The sequence below is a fragment of the Oncorhynchus mykiss genome, chromosome 5 (genome assembly GCF_057628025.1).
Source record: "Oncorhynchus mykiss isolate SJ-2025 chromosome 5, ASM5762802v1, whole genome shotgun sequence".
NCBI lineage: Eukaryota > Metazoa > Chordata > Actinopteri > Salmoniformes > Salmonidae > Oncorhynchus > Oncorhynchus mykiss.
In genome coordinates this window covers 87,299,735-87,326,521 of record NC_143026.1, presented here as the reverse complement: position 1 = coordinate 87,326,521, position 26,787 = coordinate 87,299,735, and the positions used below count along the sequence as shown (strand labels likewise).

The following is a 26,787-nucleotide window of genomic DNA, read 5'->3' as shown; positions in this document are numbered from 1 at the left end:
CCAAGATGGCATCCCTAGCTGCGTACTCAGAGCATGCGCAGACCAGCTGGCTGGTGTGTTTACCGACATATTCAATCAATCCCTATCCGTCAGCTGTATCCACATGCTTCAAGAAGGCCACCATCGTTCCTGTTCCCAAGAAAGCTAAGGTAACTGAGCTAAACGGCGCGACAGCACCTCTTCAACCTCAGGAGGCTGAAGAAATTTGGCTTGTCACCAAAAACACTCACAAACTTTTACAGATGCACAACCGAGAGCACCCTGTTGGGCTGTATCACCATCTGGTACTGCAACTGCTCCACCCACAACTGTAAGGCTCTCCAGAGGGTAGTGAGGTCTGCAAAATGCATCACCGGTGGCAAACTACCTGCCCTCCAGGCTCCCTACACCACCTGATGTCACAGGAAGGCCAAAAAGATCATCGCGAACAACAGCCACCCGAGCCACTGCCTGTTCACCCCGCTATCATCCAGAAGGCGAGGTCAGTACAGGTGCATCAAAGCTGGGACCGAGAGACTAAAAAACAGCTTCTATCTCAAGGCCATCAGACTGTTAAAACCTGTTTGGGATAAGGGGCCGCATTTTCACGTTTGGATGAAAAGCGTGCCCAGAGTAAACCGCCTGCTACTCAGTTCCAGTTGGTAATATATGCATATTATTAGTAGATTTGGATAGAAAACCCTCTGTAGTTTCTAAAACTGTTTAACAGAACTCATATGGCAGGCAAAAACCTGAGAAAATCCAACCAGGATGTGGGAAATCTGAGGTTTGTAGTTTTTCAACTCATTGCCTATTGAATATGTCTATGGGGTCAAATTGCACTTCCCAAGGCTTCCACTAGATGTCATCAGTCTTTAGAACCTTGTTTGATGCTTCTACTGTGAAGGAGGGGGGAATGAGGGCTGAATGAGTCAGTGGTCTGGCAGAGTGCCATGAACTCGTGGCGCACATTCACGTAAGAGTTAGCTTGGGTTCCATTGCATTTCTGAAGACAAAGGAATTCTCCGGTTGGAACATTATTGAAGATTTATGATAAAAACATCCTAAAGATTGATTCTATACTTCGTTTGACATGTTTCTACGGACTGTAACGGAACTTTTTGGCTTTTCATCTGCTCGTGCGTCATGAATTTGGGTTACTGGGCTGAACGCGCTAACAACAAGGAGGTATTTGGACATAAAACTTTATCGAACAAAATAAAACATTTATTGTGGACCTGGGATTCCTGGGATTGCATTCTGATGAAGATCATCAAAGGGAAGTGAATATTTATAATGCTATTTCTGACTTCTGTTGACTCCAACATGGCGGATATCTGTATTGCTTGATTTGTTGTCTGAGCGCCGTACTCAGATTATTGCACGGTTTGCTTTTTCCGTAAAGTTTTTTTGAAATCTGACACAGCGGTTGCATTAAGGAGAAGTATATCTTTAATTCTGTGAATAACAGTTGTATCTTTTATCAATGTTTATTATGAGTTTTCTGTAAATTGACGTGGCTCTCTGCAAAATCACCGGATGTTTTGGAAGCAAAACATTACTGAACGTAACGCGCCAATGTAAACTGAGATTTTTGGGTATAAATATGCACTTTATCGAATAAAACATACATATATTGTGTAACATGATGTCCTATGAGTGTCATCTGATGAAGATCATCAAAAGTTAGTGATTAATTTTATCTATATTTCTGCTTTTTGTGACTTTTTGTGACTGGCTGTGTGTGTTTTTGTGACTTGGCTCTGACCTAACATAATCATTTGTTGTGCTTTCATTGTAAAGCCTTTTTGAAATCAGACACGATGGGTAGATTAACAAGAAGTTTATGTAGTTTTTGTTAATGTATTAAAGTTACATATTAAAAAAAAAATAATGGAATTTCGCGCGCTGCCTTTTTAGCGGAATATTGTCGAGCCTAGCCATAAGAAGTTTTAAACAGCCATCACTAACATTGAGTGGCTGCTGCCAACATACTAACTCAAATCTCTAGCCACTTTAATAATAAAAAATTGGATGTAATAAATGTATCACGAGTGACTTTAAACAATGCCACTTTATATAATGTTTACATACCCTACATTACTCATCTCATATGTATATATTGTACTCCATACCATCTACTGCATCTTGCCTATGCCGTTCGGCCATCGCTCATCCATATATTTATATGTACATATTTTTATTCATTCCTTTACACTTGTGTGTATAAGGTAGTTGTTGTGAAATTGTTAGATTACTTGTTAGATATTACTGCACGGTCGAAACTAGAAGTACAAGCATTTCGCTACACTCGCATTAACATCTGCTAACCATGTGTATGTGACCAATAAAATTTGATTTGATGATTTGATTACGCTAGCAGCAGCTAGTACAGTTAGCAGAGCTAGCGCTAGCCATATTATCCAGATAAGCTAACACTGTTCACGCTGCAGGAGAGCACAACAAAACACTGGATCAAAATAAAATGCTGCTTTTGGTCCAATTACCTCGTTAAAAGGAATTGCCCACTGATGCTTCCTCCTGTTCCCGCTTCCCCTCCTCCCCACCTCCTTCTCTGCCCTCCCTTCCTGCCTCCCCCTCTTCCCTCCCTGCCTCCATCTCTGCTTCCCTGCCGGCCCTCCCTCCCTCCCTGCCTCCCCCTACTCCCCTCTCTCCCTGCCTCAGTTTACCCAGGTGGCTGGGCTGTTGGGTAATCATGCAAGGCCAGGATGGGAAGCCCTCAGGGCTATATGGCACTCATCCACCCCAGCACTTCACTAACAGACCAGTGGCCTAGATAGTGGATTTACATTTACACCACAAGCAACAGGGCCCCAGCCTCATACACTTTAGGCTACTTCTATTGTCACTTGAATTGTGTAGCTTTGGCCAGTAGGCTACTGAACCCTGTCTGTGTATGTCTACTCCTCTACAGCTTGCTACAATGTCGTTTTTAACCATTACATTAGATACAAATGTGACAACACAAAACAGTCGACACAGTGTTCTAAACACTGTAATTACATAATCTGAATTGCATTATATGTTATTTGACAAAACATCTCTTTTTACAGATACACAAAAGGAGAGCTGGACATTGCCTACATCACATCACGAATCATAGGTGAGTACTGTATAGACACATCATTCTCGAACTGTAGTTTAATTTTCTCATTATGGGGAACAGTAAGCCTGTCTTCGGGCTTCAAAGGTTTCTTTTCAACCTAGCCAGCGTTAGACATCTGGATCTCTCAGTCTCCAGCCTCCTATAAATATTGCCTCACTTTTTCCCCTGCACAACATCTACTTTAAATCTGCAGGTGACAGAGGGTGAGATGTCTGGGAGAGTGGGTGTACCCCTAATAAAATAAAACACCCCTAATAAAAACACAAATGATGCTCCAACCTTGTGATGGGCCCCTCATAGCAGGCAACACACACACACACACACACACACACACACACACACACACACACACACACACACACACACACACACACACACACACACACACACACACACACACACACGCCTCCACATCCCACACCTGAGTGCTGTAAACAGAGGAGAGCTGTGCAAACCACAGTACTACTCTGTCTTCCTTCTCCTGACACACACACACACACACACACACACACACACACACACACACACACACACACACACACACACACACACACACACTCTTTCAGTGTTGTGAGGTTGCATGTAACAGCAGTCTGTCCTACAGATGCAGAGGACACTTACTTGGGGCTCCCTATCCCATCATGCATAGCGTGTCACCTCTGACCCCTCCTCTCACTGAAAACTCATAATTATTCTCTATAACACCCCACATGTAGCTGCACATGCCAGTCAAACCTGTTATAAAACACCTGCAGTTATATTATTTTAAACCCAATTTTAAACAGAAGAATATAACTATACATAAATCACAAACTGTACTCTCATCCTTTCGACATTTAGTATGATTCCCTGTCTGTTTTATATGTTTACAGCCTTCCTACTGCACATGAAATCCCCAATCTGGCCCTCATCATCCCCAGCTTCCAATTGGCTCGTTCATCCCTCCTCTCCCCTGTGACTATTCGCTAGGTCATTGCTGTAAATGAGAATGTGTTCTCAGTCAACTTACCTGGTAAAATAGGAGTTAATAGTATGGATCAAATCAAACACTGTCATGGAACGTCATGACAGTGTTTAATAATAGCATAGTACTGTATATCCTGGCATGCCTCATCATCACCTCTATGGTGACTGGGATTGCCCATTTGTCTCCCTCTCTGTCTTTTTCCAATGTCTCCCTCTATGTCCCCTGCCAATGCCTCTCTCTGTCCTTTGCCAATGTCTCCCTCTCTGTCCCCTGCCAATGTCTCCCTCTCTGTCCCCTGCCAGTGATGTCATATCCTGCAGAGGCATTGCAGATCGGCAACCAGAACCATGTGGAGGATATGCGCTCCTTTCTGGACTCACGGCACGCTGACCACTACACTGTCTTCAACCTGTCACAGCGCAACTACCGAGGCGCAAAGTTCTCCAACCGGGTGAGACAGAGAGCACGAGATGGAGGTCTACCAAGGCCTACCAAGATCAACACACAGAGATACTATACTTAGCCTCAGTTCAGTCACTCTCTGTTATACGGTAATGCTAAAACACACTATGCCAACATGTACAGTGCCTTGCGAAAGTATTCGGCCCCCTTGAACTTTGCGACCTTTTGCCACATTTCAGGCTTCAAACATAAAGATATAAAACTGTATTTTTTTGTGAAGAATCAACAACAAGTGGGACACAATCATGAAGTGGAACGACATTTATTGGATATTTGAAACTTTTTTAACAAATCAAAAACTGAAAAATTGGGCGTGCAAAATTATTCAGCCCCTTTACTTTCAGTGCAGCAAACTCTCTCCAGAAGTTCAGTGAGGATCTCTGAATGATCCAATGTTGACCTAAATGACTAAGGATGATAAATACAATCCACCTGTGTGTAATCAAGTCTCCGTATAAATGCACCTGCACTGTGATAGTCTCAGAGGTCCGTTAAAAGCGCAGAGAGCATCATGAAGAACAAGGAACACACCAGGCAGGTCCGAGATACTGTTGTGAAGAAGTTTAAAGCTGGATTTGGATACAAAAAGATTTCCCAAGTTTTAAACATCCCAAGGAGCACTGTGCAAGCGGTAATATTGAAATGGAAGCAGTATCAGACCACTGCAAATCTACCAAGACCTGGCCGTCCCTCCAAACTTTCAGCTCATACAAGGAGAAGACTGATCAGAGATGCAGCCAAGAGGCCCATGATCACTCTGGATGAACTGCAGAGATCTACAGCTGAGGTGGGAGACTCTGTCCATAGGACAACAATCAGTCGTATATTGCACAAATCTGGCCTTTATGGAAGAGTGGCAAGAAGAAAGCCATTTCTTAAAGATATCCATAAAAAGTGTTGTTTAAAGTTTGCCACAAGCCACCTGGGAGACACACCAAACATGTGGAAGAAGGTGCTCTGGTCAGATGAAACCAAAATTGTACTTTTTGGCAACAATGCAAAATGTTATGTTTGGCGTAAAAGCAACACAGCTGAACACACCATCCCCACTGTCAAACATGGTGGTGGCAGCATCATGGTTTGGGCCTGCTTTTCTTCAGCAGGGACAGGGAAGATGGTTAAAATTGATGGGAAGATGGATGGAGCCAAATACAGGACCATTCTGGAAGAAAACCTGATGTAGTCTGCAAAAGACCTGAGACTGGGACGGAGATTTGTCTTCCAACAAGACAATGATCCAAAACATAAAGCAAAATCTACAATGGAATGGTTCAAAAATAAACATATCCAGGTGTTAGAATGGCCAAGTCAAAGTCCAGACCTGAATCCAATCGAGAATCTGTGGAAAGAACTGAAAACTGCTGTTCACCATCCAACCTCACTGAGCTCGAGCTGTTTTGCAAGGAGGAATGGGAAAAAATGTCAGTCTCTCGATGAGCAAAACTGATAGAGACATACCCCAAGCGACTTACAGCTGAAATCGCAGCAAAAGGTGGCGCTACAAAGTATTAACTTAAGGGGGCTGAATAATTTTGCACGCCCAATTTTTCAGTTTTTGATTTGTTAAAAAAGTTAGAAATATCCAATAAATGTCGTTCCACTTCATGATTGTGTCCCATTTGTTGTTGATTCTTCACAAAAAAATACAGTTTTATATCTTTATGTTTGAAGCCTGAAATGTGGCAAAAGATCGCAAAGTTCAAGGGGGCCGAATTCTTTCGCAAGGCACTGTATGCAATGATTTATAATACATTACAACACATTACCCATAGCCCAGGTGTCAGACTCATTCCATGGAGGGCCGAGTGTCTGCAGGTTTGTGGTTTTTACTTTCAATTAACTAGACAACCAGGTGAAGGGAGTTCCTTATTAATTACTGACCTTAATCCATAAATCAAGTACAAGGGTGGAGCGAAAACCCGCAGACTCTAGGCCCTCCGTGGAATGAGTTTGACACGTGCCATAGGCACCAGGTATTGTGTTTCATGGCAAACATAGCATACCCACTGAAGACTGTGAAAGTGCATTGTCCTATGCATAGACCTAAAACCCGAATCAAAGACTGAACTTGGAGAGTAAGACATGGCTCAATTTCTCTCACTGTGAGACTCCAGTCACTACTATGTCAGCTTCCCACTTCAACTGATTTACTGTTCAATGACTAGATGTTATCCTTGGAATTAATCTGGCTAAATCGCTCCATTCAGTTTATGGGTCACCAAGACACCAGCAGTTACATTTTACATTGACATGTTAGTCATTTAGCAAACACTCTTATCCAGATAAGTTAGACACAGTTAGTGCATTCATCTTAATATAGCTAGTTGAGACCACCACATATCACAGTCGTAGTGAGTACATTCTTCCTCAATAAAGAAGTTATCAGCAAAGTCAGTGCTAGTTGGAAAAGATGTGCACTTTGTTATTGTTGGGGGGAATTTAGAAGACTGGTAATTCTTCATTAAATTAATTAAAATACCTTTATTTGTATGGCCTGTTCAATAGAAACAAAGTTTTAAAAATCTGACACGTAAAACTTTGTTTCTATTGAACATCCATACATACAGTGCCTTTCTTTTTGATGACCAATTTGATGACCAATTTACCCCTTTTACCAAAGAGTACCTTCTATCTACCAAAATGTACTATTGTGTACCTTAGTAGTGCTTCCCTCCCTCCTCTTTCTACTAGTTACATTTATATTTTTTAACCTTTATTTAACTAGGCAAGTCAGTTAAGAACAAACTCTTATTTACAGTGACGGCCTACCCCAGTCAAACCAGGGACTGTAGTGACGGCCTAATGGATTCAAACCAGGGACTGACGCCTCTTGCACAGAGATACAATGCCTTAGACCGCTGCGCCACTCAGGAGTTGCAGTAGTCCAGACGGGAAATGACGAGTGTCTGGATTAGGACCTGCGCCGCTTCCTGTGTGAAGAAAGGTTGTACTCTACAGATGTTGTGGAGCATGAACCTGCAGGAGCGAGTCACTGCTTTGATGTTCGCAGAGAATGACAGGGTGTTGTCCAGGTTCAAGCTTTGGTTCTTCAAACTCTTGGAGGGGGACACCATGGAGTTGTCAACCGTGATGGAGAGGTTTTGGAGAGGGCAGTCCTTTCCCGGGAGGAAGAGTAGCTCCGTCTTGTCGAGTTTGAGCTTGAGATGGTGGGCCGACATCCAAGCTGAGGTATCTGCCAGGCACGCAGAGATGTATGTTGCCACGTCATCTACCTAGCAATTATAGGAGAGACCATGAGAGGATATGATGGAGTTGAGAAAAGAGTTGTAAAGAATAAAGAGGAGAGGGCCTAGAACCGAGCCCTAGGGAACACCAGTAGTGAGAGCACGTGGTGCAGACACAGATCCTCTCCACGTAACCTGGTAGGAGCGACCAGGTAGGATGCCATCCAGGAGTGTGCAGAGCCTGAGCCACCCAGCCCTGAGAGGGTGGAAAGGAGGATCTGATGGTTCACCTGATGGAAGATGAGAGCAGAGGAGAGAGTCAGCTTTGGCAGAGCAGAGTCTCCGTGACTGTCACGATCGTTATAATGAATGTCGGACCAAGGCGCAGCGTACGTAGAGTTCCACATGTTTATTATATGAAACTCACAAAAACATAAACAGAAAACGAAACGTGCAGTAAATGCAGTGCTCCCAGGCAACTACACAAATGCAAGATCCCACAAAACACAGTGGGGGAAATGGCTGCCTAAATATGATCCCCAATCAGAGACAACAATAAACAGCTGTCTCTGATTGGGAACCATATCAGGCCAAAATAGACATACAGTAACCAAGATAACCCACCCTAGTTACACCCCGACCTAACCACCATAGAGAATAAAAGGCTCTCTATGGTCAGGGCGTGACAGTGACAGAGGAGAGCAGTCTCAGTTGAGTGACCCTTCTTGAAGCCTGACTTGTTAGGGTGAAGAAGATCATTCTGAAAGAGTTGGTCAGAGACAGCACACTCAAGTGTTATGGAAAGGAAATAAAGAATACTGGTCTGTAGTTTTTTACATCAGAGTTTTTTTTTACAACAGAGGGGTCGAATGTTGGTTTCCTGAGGGGTCTACCATTATCACCCCTTTTTCATTACACACACGCACCAGGGGAGAACCCCTCGCATTTAGGAGTTCAAGTGGATGGCCGACCATGGTACCATTTCCAGAAAACAGGATCCACATTATAGTTTTTTTTTTTTAAATGATTTCACCTTTACTTAACCAGGTAAGCTAGTTGAAAACAAGTTCTTATTTACAACTGCGACCTGGCCAAGATAAAGAAAAGCAGTGCGACACAAACAACAACACAGAGTTACACATGGAATAAACAAGTGTACAGTCAATAACAAAATAGAAAAAAATAGTCTATATACAGTGCCTTGCGAAAGTATTCGGCCCCCTTGAACTTTGCGACCTTTTGCCACATTTCAGGCTTCAAACATAAAGATATAAAACTGTATTTTTTTGTGAAGAATCAACAACAAGTGGGACACAATCATGAAGTGGAACGACATTTATTGGATATTTCAAACTTTTTTAACAAATCAAAAACTGAAAAATTGGGCGTGCAAAATTATTCAGCCCCTTTACTTTCAGTGCAGCAAACTCTCTCCAGAAGTTCAGTGAGGATCTCTGAATGATCCAATGTTGACCTAAATGACTAATGATGATAAATACAATCTACCTGTGTGTAATCAAGTCTCTGTATAAATGTACCTGCACTGTGATAGTCTCAGAGGTCCGTTAAAAGCTAGATAGAAGATAGATTAGGGGCAATCAATTCACATATGGTGTCCAGGGCACAGCTGGGAGCTGAGGGGGGTCTATAACAGGCGGCAAATGAGAGTGCCTGGGGACACCCAGTGCCTGGGTTAACGCAGTGCCTGGGTTAACCTCCACATCACCCGAGGAACAGAGGAGGAGTAGGATGAGGGTACGGCTAAAGGCTATCAAAACTGGTCATCTAGTTCGTAGAATAGATTCAGGGCATAATGTGCAGACAGGGGTAGTGAATGTAAATGGCGCTCTTTGTGGTCAATATTCGTGGATATAAAAAGAAAATTAGAACACAATCATGTAACAAATCATTTGTTGTATTTCACCAGATGTATGTCTTTGAACCGATTACTTTGAAATCCCACACAGACAAAGTTATAAGGATAATTTAGTTGTTAATGGCAGCCTGCAGTACCCTGGTTGGCCTACAACTTGAGATATTCCATGAGAGGTGGCAGCTAGCCTGCAACCTCACTTCCTAAAGTTGTACAAACTGCGCATGCAATGTTTCCAAAAACTCCTCCATGTAGAAAGATGGCGACACACTGAAATGACACTTCCTGATCATCAAATGCGCCACTGAGCATTCTCATGGGAAACAATGGGGGGATGTCATCGATGGATTCATCCATATTTTTTTGTCTGTTAAAGTCATTATAATTACATGACTCATCATGGTAACTTGTGATTTGTGCACCTGTTGCTTTCACTGCAAGGAGGTTACTTATAATCGTTCTCCTCTCTCTCTCTCTCTCTCTCTCTCTCTCTCTCTCTCTCTCTCTCTCTCATTCTCTCTCTCTCTCTCTCTCTCTCTCTCTCTGTCTGTCTGTCTCTCTCTCGCTCTTGCTCTCTCTCTCTCTCCCTCTCTCTCTCTCTCTCTCTCTCTCTCTCTCTCTCTCTCTCCACCCCTCTTCTCCCCCACTCTCTTACTCCACCCACTCTCTTACCCCCCCTCTCTCTCTTTCCCACTCCCTCATCCCCCTCCCTCTCTTTCTCTCTCTTCACCCCTAGTCTCTCTCCCCTCCCCATCTCTCTTACCCCGCCCCTCTCTCACTCTCTCCCCCCTCTCTCTCTCTCTCTTCACCCCTCTTCTCTCTCCCCTCCGCATTTCTCTCCCCCCCCCCCCCCCCCCCCTCCCATTTCCAGGTCTCAGAGTGTAACTGGCCATCCCGCCAGGCTCCCAGCCTGCACAACCTGTTTGCGGTGTGTAAGAACATGCACAACTGGCTCAAACAGAACCCCAAGAATGTGTGTGTCATCACCTGCTCGGTAAGATAAGACCCACAGGAGTGTTAATTCACATTCACATTCTTCACTCTGTCCTTTTTCCTCTGTTCCTCCTCTCTTGTTTACACACCATTCCTTTCTCTTCTCCTTTCTCCCTCCATCTCCTACCTCCTCTTTCCCCCCTCTTATTGTTGCCTCGGTCCCGAGAACCATCATTCACACTCATCCTCACTTCTTTCTTGTTTACACAACATTCCTCTCACTCCATTCTCCTTCCATCTCCTCCTCCCCCTCTCATTGTTGCCTCCCTACCATCCTGGGTTTGTCCTGGGTTTGTTCTGGGTTTGTGGGACTGCCTGGGGTCCAAGAGAAACACAGCTTGGAATACTGCTCCAATTGTTTCTGTTTCAGCTTTAGTTTCCACTGAGCTCTTTCACTGGCATTGCAGACCTTAAGCAAAGACAGATGTTCTCTGTATTCAAGAGGGAAGTATCGACTACAGTAGAAAAGTAGATAATAAAAGTCCTGGTCCTGTCCATTTGCTGTAGCAAAATAATTATGGGTAGGAAAAAGTATACTGTACATATTTCAAAGTATACTGTACATGTTTCAAAGTATACTGTACATGTTTCAAAGTATACTGTACATGTTTCAAAGTATACTGTACACGCTTTAAAGTATACTGTACATGTTTCAAAGTATACTGTACATGTTTCAAAGTATACTGTACACGCTTTAAAGTATACTGTACATGTTTCAAAGTATACTGTACACGCTTTAAAGTATACTGTACATGTTTTTAGTTATGTACTACAGTACACTATGACTGGAATGTAATGCTTTCCATCTTTCTGTATGTGATTTCATTGTGGTTGGCAAGTTCATCTGTGTTGAGCAATTACTTTTAGTTTATATCAGAGTTCCTCAAATGTCTTCCTCAACGTTTTGTGCTGAAGGAAGAATGTTGCTTTCTTAGAAATACTTGGCCCAGTTTTATGATCTTAACTTTACCTCAACCAGATGTATTTATAACTGTATAACTTTCTTAAGCAAAAGAGACACAAGTTATATTTAGAGACTGTGGCAGCAGATAGTGACAGACAAACTCTGTGTGAAGAGTCCTTGTTTAGTGATATTGGAGTGACGTGGGATTGAAACCAAAAATATTGACCATGCACAGAGAACATGGAAGGGCCCTAGCTTCTAAGAATCATAAAGACTATCCTAGCTTATAGGAATCATAAAGACCATCCTAGCTTATAGGAATCATATCATATCCTAGCTTCTAAGAACCATAAAGACTATCCTAGCTTCTAAGAATCATAAAGACTATCCTAGCTTCTAAGAATCATAAAGACTATCCTAGCTTATAGGAATCATAAAGACTATCCTAGCTCATAGGAATCATAAAACTATCCTAGCTTATAGGAATCATAAAGACTATCCTAGCTTCTAAGAATCATAAAGACTATCTTAGCTTCTAAGAATCATAAAGACTATCCTAGCTTATAGGAATCATAAAGACTATCCTAGCTTCTAAGAATCATAAAGACTATCCTCGCTTATAGGAATCCTAAAGACTATCCTCGCTTATAGGAATCATAAAGACTATCCTAGTGTATAGGAATCATAAAGACTATCCTAGTTTATAGGAATCATAAAGACTATCCTAGCTTATAGGAATTATAAAGACTATCCTAGTTTATAGGAATCATAAAGACTATCCTAGTTTATAGGAATTATAAAGACTATCCTAGTTTATAGGAATCATAAAGACTATCCTAGTTTATAGGAATCATAAAGACTATCCTAGTTTATAGGAATCATAAAGACTATCCTAGTTTATAGGAATCATAAAGACTATCCTAGTTTATAGGAATCATAAAGACTATCCTAATTTATAGGAATCATAAAGACTATCCTAGTTTATAGGAATCATAAAGACTATCCTAGCTTATAGGAATTATAAAGACTATCCTAGTTTATAGGAATCATAAAGACTATCCTAGTTTATAGGAATCATAAAGACTATCCTAGCTTATAGGAATCATAAAGACTATCCTAGTTTATAGGAATCATAAAGACTATCCTAGCTTATAGGAATCATAAAGACTATCCTAGTTTATAGGAATCATAAAGACCATCCTAGCTTATAGGAATTATAAAGCCTATCCTAGCTTCTGAGGATCATAAAGACTATCCTAGCTTATTGGAATCATAAAGACTAACCTAGTTTATATAAATCATAAAGACTATCCTAGCTTCTAAGAATCATAAAGACTATCCTAGCTTAAAGAAATCTTAAAGGCTATCTATATTAGCGTATAGGAATCATAAAGACTATCTTAGCTTATAGGAATCATAAAGACCTTCCTAGTTTATAGGAATCATAAAGACTATACTAGCTTATAGGAATCATAAAGACTATCCTAGCTTCTAAGAATCATAAATACTATCCTTGCTTATAAGAATCATAAAGACTATCCTAGCTCATAGGAATCATAAAGACTATCCTAGCTTCTAAGAATCATAAAGACTATCCTAGCTCATAGGAATCATAAAGACTATCCTAGCTCATAGGAATCAAAAAGACGATCTATCCTAGTTTATAGGAATCATAAAGACTATCCTAGCTTATAGGAATCATAATCACTATCCTAGCTTCTAAGAATCATAAAGACTATCCTAGCTTCTAAGAATCATAAAAACTATCCTTGCTTATAAGAATCATAAAGACTATCCTAGCTCATAGGAATCACAAAGACTATCCTAGCTTCTAAGAATCATAAAGACTATCCTAGCTCATAGGAATCATAAAGACTATACTGCCTTTTTTTGCAATGCATTGAGTTGTGTAAATTGAAGTACTGTAAGCTTGCTGCAGCTTCCTTCTCTTCTGTTAGTTATCCTACATAACGGTTTATGTTGGCATGTTGCTGTTCGCTTGCTAGTTTTGTCTATGTGTATCTACTATCTACTGACTGTCTGTGCCCTCCTTAAGGACGGCCGTGCTCCGTCGGGTGTGCTGGTCTGTGCCATGTTCTGCTTCTGCCACCTCTTCTCCAACCCAGTGCCCGCCATGCAGCTGCTGAGCGCCAAGAGACCCGGCTCTGGCCTCTGGCCCTCGCACCGGAGGTAGGACAACACAGGGGGCGTGTTTGTGGGGTGTGTGTGTGTGTGTGTTTATATTGATTGCTGTTCATTGCAGTGGAAAACAGGAGAAAAAGATTAAACACATAAACAGTCTTCACCTCCATGACTTTGACTTTGTTATTTTTAGATGATGGATGAACTTAAAAACCTAGCTCCCTCCTCCTTCCTTCTCCCCCTGCATTACTCTCCTAAATCCTTTATCAACCTATTTATTTTCCGATGGCTGAGTTGCGGTACATGGCGCATTAGCCACGATGCTAACGAGGTGGCAGAAATATACAGCAGCCAATTAATCAACATGCAAGCACGAACACGCACACAAACACACACACACACACACGCTAACACAGCCAGTCGCTTGGGCACACAGCTGCTTCTCATAATAACAAAGACTGCTTCATCCTTCAGCCCAGACAGAGAGGCTGATGGATGAAGACAGTGGCAATCAAGCCTCATCTTGGTTTTTGTTCTGTTGTGTTTCTCTAAACTGAAAAAGCAAACGATTTTCTGCAAGAATCTGTAGACATAGGAAATATGATTTCAAGTATATACTGTAACTTTAAGATGGATAGTTTTGTTATATTTTCTAGCACAAAAAAAATCCCCTCTGTATTCATGTACAAAGACAATGTATGTTTATTTTTTAGATAGTACTCAGTGCTTATGGTAGTTTAGTGTCTGTAACCTTACATTCTCTGCCTCTCTTCTCCAGGTACATAGGCTATGTGTGCAGTATGGTATCAGAGAAGCCCTCCCTGCCACACTCCAAGCCCCTGGTGGTCAAGGCAGTCACCATGAGTCCAGTACCTTGCTTCAACAAACAACGCATCGGCTGCAGACCCTTCTCTGAGATCCTCATAGGGGAGACCAAGATCTTCTCTACTGCACAGGACTATGAGAGGATGAGGTACAGTAGGTGCAGACACACACACACACACACACACACACACACACACACATACACACACACACACTAGCAGCTCTTTGTTCACACGCACCCGCCCGCAATTGCTATATGTGATAAAGTGAACATCTGAGGCCCGCAACTGATGCTAACCTTCTATTATAGAAAATGCGCTGTAGGCTACAGTTAGACAACAGATTATTTTTGACAGGCCGTGCAGAATCTTTTTTGCCTTATTTAGATATGTTTCTGTTTATAATTTCCAACATTTTGGTAGACTATTTGCTAGTCAACTGGTCTATAATTAGATACATGCAGCTTCTCTTCTGTCATTATATGTTGCCCTAGAAGACTAAATAAACCCCTGCTCACCAGAATGTCATAAATCGACAGAATGAATGCTTCAAGTTGACATAGGTAAAGTTTTCTCTGTCATCTCTGCTTCTTTCATGGAGCAAGGACGTTTAGGGACCGGGGAGAAAATGCTCCAGTTGGACCAGTTGTAAGGAAATAGAAAGCTGTGAAAACAACCCATCATGTTTCTGATAAGATGTCAGTTCAGCTTGGATGCATATTTTATGTGTTTGAAATTCAGCTTTTATGATACTGATAAAGATAGCACCTCTACAGACTGCACACTCACATTCTCTCAAGATGTTAAAAGAAAGAAATCATCATAGCCTATTTCTCCACTCCTGTTCCTGTGAAGACATAATAGTGAAGACATCAAAACTATGAAATAACACATATGTAACCATGTAGTAACCAAAAAAGTGTTAAACAAATCAAAATATAATTTATATTTGAGATTCTTCAAAGTAGCCACTCTTTGCTTTGATGACAAATTTGTCATACTTGGCATTCTCTCAACCAGCTTCATGAGGTAGTCACCTGGAATGCATTTAAATTAACAGGTGTGCCTCATTTGTGGAATTTCTTTCCTTCTTAATGCGTTTGAGTCAATCAGTTGTGTTGTGACAAGGTAGGGGATGTATACAGAAGATATACAGCCCTATTTGGTAAAAGACCAAGTCCATATTATGGAAAGAACAGCTAAAATAAGCAAAGAGAAACGACAGTGCATTATTACTTTAAGACATGAAAGTCAATAAATCCGGGAAAATGTAAAGAACTTTGAAAGTTTCTTCAAGTGCAGTCGCAAAAACCATCAAGCGTTATGATGAAACTGGCACTCATGAGGACTGCCACAGGAAAGGAAGACCCAGAGTTACCACTGCTGCATTAGAGTTACCAGCCTCAGAAATTGCAGCCCAAATAAATGCTTCACAGAGTTATACTTCGGGAAGTATTCAGACCCCTTAAGTTTTTTCCACATTTTGTTATGTTACAGCCTTTTTGGGCATGATTTGGAGGCCACTGAATATCTCGTACAATGCTGTGTACTACTCCCTTCACAGAACAGCACAGACTGGCTCTAACCAGAGTAGAAAGAGGAGTGGGAGGCCCCGGTGCACAACTAAGAAACAGACGCCTCACAAGTCCTCAACTGGCAGCTTCATTAAATAGTACCCGCAAAACACCAGTCTCAACGTCAACAGTGAAGAGGCGACTCCAGAATGCTGGCCTTCTATTTACTATTTAATGAAGCTGCCAGTTGAGGACTTGTGAGGCGTCTGTTTCTCAAGCTAGATACTCTAATGGTATTGTCCTCTTGCTCAGTTGTGCACCGGGGCCTCCCACTCCTCTTTATATTCTGGTTAGATCCAGTTTGTGCTGTTCTGTCAAGGGAGTAGTACACAGCGTTGTACGAGATCTTCAGTTTCTTGGCAATTTCTCGCATGGAATAGCCTTCATTTCTCAGAACAAGAATAGACTGACGAGTTTCAGAAGAAAGGTCTTTGTTTCTGGCCATTTTGAGCCTGCAATCAAACCCACACATGCTGATGCTCCAGATACTCAACTAGTCTAAAGAATGCCAGTTGTATTGCTTCTTTAATCAGAACAAAAGTTTTCAGCTGTGCTAACATAATTTCAAAAGGATTTTCTAATGATCAATTAGCCTTTTAAAATAATAAACTTGGATTAGCTAACACAAAGTGCCATTGGAACACAGGAGTGATGGTTGCTAATAATGGGCCTCTGTATGCCTATGTAGATATTCCATAAAAAAATCAGCCATTTCCAGCTACAATAGTAATTTACAACATTAACAATGTCTGCACTGATCAATTTGATGTTATTTTCATGGATAAAGAAATGTGATTTTCTTTCAAAAACAAGGACATTTCTAAGTGACACCAAACTTTTGAACAGTAGTGTATATACAGTTGAAGTCAGAAGTTTACATACACTTAGGTTGGAGTCATTAAAACTTGTTTTCAACCACTCCACAAATTTCTTGTTAACAAACTATAGTTTTGGCAAGTCGGTTAGGACATCTACTTTGTGCATGACACAAGTAATTTTTCCAACAATTGTTTACAGACAGATTATTTCACTCATAATTCACTGTATCACAATTTCAGCGGGTCAGAAGTTTACATACACTAAGTTGACTGTGCCTTTAAGCAGCTTGCAAAATTCCAGACAATTATGTCATGGCTTTAGAAGCTTCTGATAGGCTAACCAACATATTTTGAATCAATTGGAGGTGTACCTGTGTATGTATTTTAAGGCCTACCTTCAAACTCAGTGCCTCTTTGCTTGATATCATGGGAAAATCAAAAGAAATCTGACAAGATCTCAGAAAAAAAATGTCGACCTCCTCAAGTTTGGTTCATCCTTGGGAGCAATTTCCAAACGCCTGAAGGTACCACGTTAATCTGTACAAACAGTAGTACGCAAGTATAAACACCATGGTCGTCATACCGCTCAGGAAGGAGACGAGTTCTGTCTCCTAGAGATTAACGTACTTTGATGCGAAAAGTGCAAATCAATTCCAGAACAACAGCAAAGGACCTTGTGAAGATGCTGGAGGAAACAGGTACAAAAGTAACCTGAAAGGCAGCTCTGCAGGGAAGAAGCCACTACTCCAATACTGCCATAAAAAATCCAGACTACGGTTTGCAACTGCACATGGGGACAAAGATCGTACTTTTTGGAGAAATGTCATCTGGTCGGATGAAACAGAAATAGAATTGTTTGGCCATAATGACCATCGTTATGTTTGGAGGAAAAAGGGGGAGGCTTGCAAGCCAAAGAACACCATCCCAACCGTGAAGCACGGGGGTGGCAGCATCATGTCATGGGGGTGCTTTGCTGCAGGAGGGACTGGTGCACTTCACAAAATAGATGGCATCATGAGATAGTAAAATTTTGTGGATATATTGAAGCAACATCTCAAGACATCAGTCAGGAAGTTAAAACTTGGTCGCAAATGGGTCCTCCAAATGGACAATGACCCCAAGCATACTTCCAAAGTTGTGCTAAAATGGTTTAAGGACAACAAAGTCAAGGTATTGGAGTGGCCATCACAAAGCACTGACCTCTATCCCATTGAAAATGTGTGGGCAGAACTGAAAAAGCGTGTGCAAGCAAGGAGGCCTACAAACCTGACTCAGTTACACCAGCTCTGTCAGCGAGGAATGGACAAAATTCACCCAACTTATTGTGGGAAGCTTGTGGAAGGCTACCTGAAACGTTTGACCCAAGTTAAACAATTTAAAGTCAATGCTACCAAATTCTAATTGAGTGTATGTAAACTTCTGACCCACTGGGAATGTGATGAAAGAATAAAGCTGAAATAAATCATTCTCTCTACTATTATTCTGATATTTCACATTCTTAAAATAAAGTGATGATCCTAACTGACCTAAAACAGGGAATTTGTACTGGGATTAAATGTCAGGAATTGTGAAAAACTGAGTTTAAATGTATTAATAAGGTGTATGTAAACTTCCGACTTCAACTGCATACAGTGGGGAGAACAAGTATTTGATTCACTGCTTATTTTGCAGGTTTTCTGACGTTTTTATCATAGGTACACGTCAACTGTGAGACGGAATCTAAAACAAAAATCCAGAAAATCACATTGTATGATTTTTAAGTAATTAATTTGCATTTTATTACATGACATAAGTATTTGATCACCTACCAACGAGAAAGAATTCCGTCTCTCACAGACCTGTTAGTTCAAGATGACGGTCAATCACCCTCGGTCTGGGGCTCCATGCAAGATCTCACCTCATGGGGCATCAATGATCATGAGGAAGGTGAGGGATCAGCCCAGAACTACACGGCAGGACCTGGTCAATGACCTGAGGAGAGCTGGGACCACAGTCTCAAAGAAAACCATGAGTAATCACACTACGCCGTCATGGATTAAAATCCTGCAGCGCACGCAAGGTCCCCCTGCTCAAGCCAGCGCATGTCCAGGCCCATCTGAAGTTTGCCAATGACCATCTGGATGATCCAGAGGAGGAATGGGAGAAGGTCATGTGGCCTGATGAGGCAAAAATAGAGCTTTTTCTTCAAAACTCCACTCACCGTGTTTGGAGGAAGAAGAAGGATGTGTACAACCCCAAGAACACCATCCCAACCATGAAGCATGAAGGGGGAAACATCATTCTTTGGGGATGCTTTTCTGCAAAGGGGACAGGACGACTGCACCGTATTGAGGGGAGGATGGATGGGGCCATGTATCGCGGGATCTTGGCCAACAACCTCCTTCCCTCAGTAAGAGCATTGAAGATGGGTCGTGGCTGGGTCTTCCAGCATGACAACGACCCGAAACACACAGCCAGGGCAACTAAGGAGTGGCTCCGTAAGAAGCATCTCAAGGTCCTGGAGTGGCCTAGCCAGTCTCCAGACCTGAACCCAATAGAACATCTTTGGAGGGAGCTGAAAGTCCGTATTGCCCAGCGACAGCCCCGAAACCTGAAGGATCTGGAGAAGGTCTATATGGAGGAGTGGGCCAAAATCCCTGCTGCAGTGTGTACAAACCTGGTCAAGAACTACAGGAAACGTATGATCTCTATAATTGCAAACAAAGGTTTCTGTACCAAATGTTAAGTTCTGCTTTCCTGATGTATCAAATACTTATGTCATGCAATAAAATGCAAATTAATTACTTAAAAATCATACATGTGTTTTTCTGGATAATTTTTTTTAGATTCCGTCTCTCACAGTTGAAGTGTACCTATGATATAAAGTACAGACCTCTACATGCTTTGTAAGTAGGAAAACCTGCAAAATCGGCAGTGTATCAAATACTTGTTCTCCCCACTGTACATATCCAGTATATTTTTTCCTTTCTTATTTACCACTAACCCTACCACCCCTCCACTAATTGGAGTAAACTAATGAACAAAAGGGGTCTGAATACTTTCCGAGTGCACTGTATGACACCATCTCTGAATACCTTTCTCTTTTTCTCCTTCTCCTCCTTTCCTCCGCTTGTCTGTCTCTCTCACCCTCCCCCCTCTCAGAGAGCACAGGGTCCAGGAGGGGAAGGTTGTCTTCCCTCTAGGTGTGAATGTCCAGGGTGATGTGGTCATTTCTGTCTATCATATGAGGAACACCATCGGAGGACGACTGCAGGCCAAGGTACAGCATGGGGCTAGCCTAACATGCTAAGACAACACTGACACACTCAGGCCAAAGTACAGCATATGGCTAGTCTAGCATGCTAGCATACCACTGATGCACACACAGATTATGATATGCTATGCTATGAGAGATTCTGTTAGCTCTGATTGTATGGGACCATGTCCTGATACCTTGTTATTTACAGACAGAGATCGCTCTCTGGGAGATACTGTCACACTAACACATTGATGTACATTGTGTGCCCTGAATGAACATAAACACAGCACAGACTAAATTAAAATCTAGATGGAATCTCCTTCCCTTACGATCATACATTTCCACAGTGTAATTGTTTGAATCTATCTATGTGCCTCCTGAATCTATCTATGTGCTTCCTGAATCTATGTGCTTCCTGAATCTATGTGATTCCTGAATCTATGTGATTCCTGAATCTATGTGCTTCCTGAATCTATCTATGTGATTCCTGAATCTATCTATGTGATTCCTGAATCTATCTATGTGATTCCTGAATCTATCTATGTGATTCCTGAATCTATCTATGTGATTGCTTGTTGGTGTTTGCAGGTGTCCAACACCCAGATATTCCAGATCCAGTTCCACACAGGCTTCATTGCTCCAGGGACCACTGTGTTGAAGTTTACAAAGTGAGCCCCTCTCTCATATAATATCTGTACAGTACATATGTGAAGTATTAACACGTGAATGTGAAATACTATATCATGTTTACATGTTGGTGTACGTCATGATATGGAACATGGCTCTTTTTTGAAATAGTGATTGGAGAACTAACTAACTATTTGTCTGACACACACACACACACACACACACACACACACACACACACACACACACACACACACACACACACACACACACACACACACACACACACACTCACACCTGTCTAGGCCGGAGCTGGATGCGTGTGACTCTCCAGAGAAGTACCCTCAGTTGTTCCATGTGTTGGTGGACATCGAGGTGGAGAGCACTGACAAGCAGAAGGACCTGACCCCTCCCTGGGAACAGTTCCCTAATAAAGACCTCATCCCCAACGTACTGTTCTCCTGTCACCAGGAACACCAGGACGCACTGGCCATAGCAGGTAGGGCAGAGGGGAGGTCAACATACAAGCACACATGCAGAGGCATACAGGACAGATGGACACACACACAAACACACACACACAGGCAAATATGTACACACAGATGCACACACTCATACACACATGCACGCATACGCATACAAACGGACACAGATGGGCACGCACATGTTGGTACACAGGCACAGATACATGCACTGACACAGAGGTCCACACACTCCAATGCCCAGATGGACCAAGGCACACACACAGAAACTATGCACACAGACAGCTAAACACACACAGATACTGATATAGTCACCACTAATGAGAGCTGCTGTTGAACAGTCTTTCTTACTCTAACGTTGGTCTCATTCTCTCCTCCCAAGATGAGATGGAGGGACTGGACTTGGAGGGTAGGTCTAGAGTAGAGGAGACCACAGACCAGTAAAGATACTAGCTGCTGTAGTTAGAGGAAGTCAGCACATTGTTCGAGGCAGCTTCCCCTGGGTGATGTACATGTGTTAGTTTAGCTTTATCACGCTGCTGTGGTGGCTAGCAATGCTGATATCTATAACTTAGCAAAATATCTCCTGTTCTCCTGTTGAATATTTTGTGGGAAGCAAACCTATTTACTAAATCAAGACCAAGTTTTCCTTATGTGACCTACCCCCTCCCATGTAGAGCCAAGCCGGTCCCAAGGCGGTCTGGATGGTCGTCCTCACGGGGAGGACAGTGAGCCGTCTGATGACGAGATGCTGTCCCTTTCCAGCCAGCAAAGCCACGCTAGTGTAGAGAGACCTGGAGGGGCTCAGACTGGTACCAGGGGCCCCAAGAGACCCGAGCAGCCCCACGCCCCCCCCGCTGCTCCTCCTCCTCCCCCAGAAGAGGTGGACCTCCTGGGCCTGGATGGGGTGGCAGTGAACACCCCATGCCCCTCGCCCCAGCCCCCGACCACCAACACCACCACAGACCTCCTGGGGGACCTGTTTGGGGCCTCCCCCCAGACAGGGAGTGAGCCCACTTCGGCCCAGTCCACCCCACAGAAAATAGCCCCTCCCTCCACCCTCCCCTGCCCCTATCCAGGTATGTAGTCAATTATTACTATAACACCATATAGCCATAGTTACTGATCAACTCAATTCAGGTTCATTTGTCTGTTTTTTTACAAAGTCATTTTAACACAGATGTGTACATAGTATGTTCATCTATGCGTATCCTATGACTTCCAGAATTAATTGCCTGTCGGAGATTAATAAAATGTATTGAATTGAATAGTAAAGTAATGGTTTATGCTTTTCTCTCTGTCTACCCAGCGTTGGACCCGTTTGGGGCGGGTCCGATGCCCAAGCCCCAGGAGCTGATGGGGTCCTTCCTGGGTCCAGCAGGTAATCTTGGTAACCTGGGGCAGCCTGGCCCCCTCCTACATGCAGCTCACTCTCTATCCCCCACCATGCAGAACACTGGCATGTGTAAGGCATGACCAGACTGCATCTGTAGAGGCACTGTCTACCAATTAACGTTTCACTCTTTCCACTATCCACTATGTGACTGCTGTCTTTACACTGATACAGTTGAAGTCGGAAGTTTACATACACCTTAGCCAAATACATTTAAACTCAGTTTCTCAATTCCTGACATTTAATCCTTGTAAAATTTCGCTGGTTTAGGTCAGCTAGGATGATCAATTTATTTTAAGAATGTGAAATGTCAGAATAATAGTAGAGAGAATGATTTATTTCAGCTTTTATTCTTTCATCACATTCCCAGTGGGTTAGAAGTTTACATATACTCAATTAGTATTTGGTAGCATTGCCTTTAAATTGTTTGACTTGGGTCAAATGTTTCGGGTAGCCTTCCACAAGCTACCCACTATAGGTTGAGGGAATTTTGGCCCATTCCTCCTGATAGAGCTGGTGTATCTGAGTCAGGTTGGTAGGCCTCCTTGCTCGCACACGCTTTTTCAGTTCTGTCCACACATTTTCTATAGGATTGAGGTCAGGGCTTTGTGATGGCCACTCCAATGCCTTGACTTTGTTGTCCTTAAGCCATTTTACCACAACTTTGGAAGTATGCTTGGGGTCATTGTCGGCCTTGAAATAATTCCACAGGTACACCTCCAATTGACTCAAATTAGGTGTTATAGTGGCCCAGCCTGAGTCTGGAACCTTCGTGCTCCTCCGTTCCTTTCACAGGACTTCTTATCAGTCAGGTGTTATAGTGGCCCAGCCTGAGTCTGGAACCTTCGTGCTCCTCCGTTCCTTTCACAGGACTTCTTATCAGTCAGGTGTTATAGTGGCCCAGCCTGAGTCTAGAACCTTCGTGCTCCTCCGTTCCTTTCACAGGACTTCTTATCAGTCAGGTGTTATAGTGGCCCAGCCTGAGTCTGGAACCTTCGTGCTCCTCCGTTCCTTTCACAGGACTTCTTATCAGTCAGGTGTTATAGTGGCCCAGCCTGAGTCTAGAACCTTCGTGCTCCTCCGTTCCTTTCACAGGACTTCTTATCAGTCAGGTGTTATAGTGGCCCAGCCTGAGTCTAGAACCTTCGTGCTCCTCCGTTCCTTTCACAGGACTTCTTATCAGTCAGGTGTTATAGTGGCCCAGCCTGAGTCTGGAATAGGTAGGAGCAAGCCCATGTAATGCTTTGTAGGTTAGCAGTAAAACCTTGAAATCAGCCCTTGCTTTGACAGGAAGCCAGTGTAGGGAGGCTAGCACTGGAGTAATATGATCACATTTTTTGGTTCTGGTCAGGATTCTAGCAGCTGTATTTAGCACTAACTGAAGTTTATTTAGTGCTTTATCCGGGTAGCCGGAAAGTAGAGCATTGCAGTAGTCTAACCTAGAAGTGACAAAAGCATGGATACATTTTTCTGCATCATTTTTGGACAGAAAGTTTCTGATTTTTGCAATGTTACGTAGATGGAAAACAGCTGTCCTTGAAATGGTCTTGATATGTTCTTCAAAAGAGAGATCAGGGTCCAGAGTAACGCCGAGGTCCTTCACAGTTTTATTTGAGACGACTGTACAACCATTAAGATTAATTGTCAGATTCAACAGAGATCTCTTTGTTTCTTGGGACCTAGAACAAGCATCTCTGTTTTGTCCGAGTTTAAAAGTAGAAAGTTTGCAGCCATACACTTCCTTATGTCTGAAACACATGCTTCTAGCGAGGGCAATTTTGGGGCTTCACCATGTTTCATTGAAATGTACAGCTGTGTGTCATCCGCATAGCAGTGAAAGTTAACATTATGTTTTCGAATGACATCCCCAAGAGGTAAAATATATAGTGAAAACAATAGTGGTCCTAAAACGGAACCTTGAGGAACACCGAAATGTACAGTTGATTTGTCAGAGGACAAACCATTCACAGAGACAAACTGATATCTTTCCGACAGATAAGATCTAAACCAGGCCAGAACTTGTCCGTGTAGACCAATTTGGGTTTCCAATCTCTCCAAAAGAATGTGGTGATCGATGGTATCAAAAGCAGCACTAAGGTCTAGGAGCACGAGGACAGATGCATTAAAAGGTAATTTACCACCTTCACAAGTGCAGTCTCAGTGCTATGATGGGGTCTAAAACCAGACTGAAGCATTTCGTATACATTGTTTGTCTTCAGGAAGGCAGTGAGTTGCTGCGCAACAGCCTTTTCAAAAAATTTTGAGAGGAATGGAAGATTCGATATAGGCCAATTAGTTTTTTATATTTTCTGGGTCAAGGTTTGGCTTTTTCAAGAGAGACTTTATTACTGCCACTTTTAGTGAGTTTCAATCTCTTTCAATCTCTAAGAATACATCAAAACTGTATATAAGAGTATATACAGTAATTATGATCTGTCAGCTCTAACTCCAGATACATGGCTCCTATTCTTTTTTTTTTTTTTTTTTTTTTACCCCTTTTTCTCCCCAATTTCGTGGTATCCAATTGTTGTAGTAGCTACTATCTTGTCTCATCGCTACAACTCCCGTACGGGCTCGGGAGAGACGAAGGTTGAAAGTCATGCGTCCTCCGATACACTACCCAACCAAGCCGTACTGCTTCTTAACACAGCACGCATCCAACCCGGAAGCCAGCCGCACCAATGCGCCGGAGGAAACACCGTGCACCTGGCCACCTTGGTTAGCGCACACCAGCCCGCCACAGCGCTGGTGCACGATGAGACAAGGACACCCCTACCGACCAAGCCCTCCCTACCCCGGGCGATGCTAGGCCAATTGTGCGTCGCCCCACGGACCTCCCGGTCGCGGCCGGTTACGACAGAGCCTGGGCGCAAACCCAGGAACTCTGATGGCACAGCTGGCGCTGCAGTACAGCGCCCTTAACCACTGCGCCACCCGGGAGCCCCCTACATGGCTCCTATTCAACCCTTATAGAATCGTTCTTACACTCAGAGACATGCTCCCTTTGTACTTTCACTCTGCCTGAATACAATGCACATAGACCAATGATAATTACTACTGCTAGGCTAATTATACAATTACAAACAGAGGGGCTCAATTCAGTAGCTCAAAGGGAATTCAAGTCAGATAGTATCCAACACTATGGTCATTGGTGATAATGTGGTCATAATTTGCATGACTTCATATCTCTTTCCTCCCATTGTCTGTGAGGTCTGTCACTGATGTTTCTGTGTTCTGATAGGCCACAGCTCCCCAGTCCCACCCACCACCCCTGTAGTCACCATTCAGCAGCCTCCCAACGCCATGGGAGGATGGGACTGGAACAAACCTGCAGCTCCAGGTAAGTTCTACTCATGTGTAACATTCATGGACAACATCTGCAGAGACAGGGGTCTGAGAACAGAGGAACAACCAGCTGCCAGGAGCAACAGAGAGCTAAGGCATGCCATCATCCAGCGTACTGTGCTGCCAGGAGCAACAGAGAGCTATGGCATGCCATCATCCAGCGTACTGTGCTGCCAGGAGCAACAGAGAGCTATGGCATGCCATCATCCAGCTTACTGTGCAGCCATGAGCAAGCAAGCGTGTGTAATATCAGAATGGACTAAATAGGGACCTCTGCTGGTGCTTATGAGAATATTTATATTATAGATATATTTATATTATAGAACTACAGTGCCTACTTCTTTGGAAATAAGAATGTGTTCGTAATTGACCTTCCTGGTAATATAAAGGCTAAATAAAATAAAGTATTGTATAGTATTTCAACTGTGTTATTGTGTGTTCTGTGTGAGGAGGTGGTTTCAGTCTGGGCAGCAAGTCAGCCAGTACCAGTCCTACTGGGTCGGTCAACAACACTCCCACACACCAGGCCAAACCCAACACTCTGGACCCCTTTGCTGACATCGGAAACCTTGGGGGAAGTCTGGGAGGTCAGTGAAGGCTTTAAGTACTGTTCTAACTGATGCTTTAAATATGTTATGTCCAGGGGAGGCTGTTGGGAGGAGCTATAGGAGGACGAGCTCATTGTAATAGCTGGAATGGAATCAATGGAACGGAGTCAAACGTGGTTTCCATGTGTTTGATGTGTTTGATATAGTTTCATTGATTCCATTCCAGCCATTACAATGAGCCGGCCCTCCTATATATCTTCCCCCGAGCCTCCTCTGGTTATGTCATGCTATGTTATGTTATGATAG

At 42.8% G+C, this 26,787-nt stretch overlaps 1 protein-coding gene across 8 annotated transcripts in view; it reads left to right on the top strand.

Annotated features, from left to right (window-relative positions):
• The window catches only part of dnajc6 (DnaJ heat shock protein family (Hsp40) member C6), a 68,340-nt gene that overhangs the window by 33,083 nt on the left and 8,470 nt on the right, over positions 1-26,787 (top strand). For 4 of the 8 annotated variants that reach the window (XM_090236211.1, XM_090236209.1, XM_090236208.1 and 1 more), the window contains 12 exons: positions 3,054-3,103; positions 4,376-4,524; positions 10,465-10,587; positions 13,547-13,680; positions 14,411-14,605; positions 19,990-20,107; positions 20,675-20,754; positions 21,019-21,212; positions 21,873-22,274; positions 22,505-22,576; positions 25,830-25,928; positions 26,386-26,520. In XM_090236211.1, coding sequence (XP_090092337.1) covers positions 3,054-3,103; positions 4,376-4,524; positions 10,465-10,587; positions 13,547-13,680; positions 14,411-14,605; positions 19,990-20,107; positions 20,675-20,754; positions 21,019-21,212; positions 21,873-22,274; positions 22,505-22,576; positions 25,830-25,928; positions 26,386-26,520 — 1,751 coding nt within the window. Of the gene's footprint in view, positions 1-3,053; positions 3,104-4,375; positions 4,525-10,464; positions 10,588-13,546; positions 13,681-14,410; positions 14,606-19,989; positions 20,108-20,674; positions 20,755-21,018; positions 21,213-21,872; positions 22,275-22,504; positions 22,577-25,829; positions 25,929-26,382; positions 26,521-26,787 lie in introns of all 8 variants that reach the window. The other 4 variants (XM_090236210.1, XM_036978620.2, XM_036978619.2 and 1 more) reach the window with 1 other exon arrangement.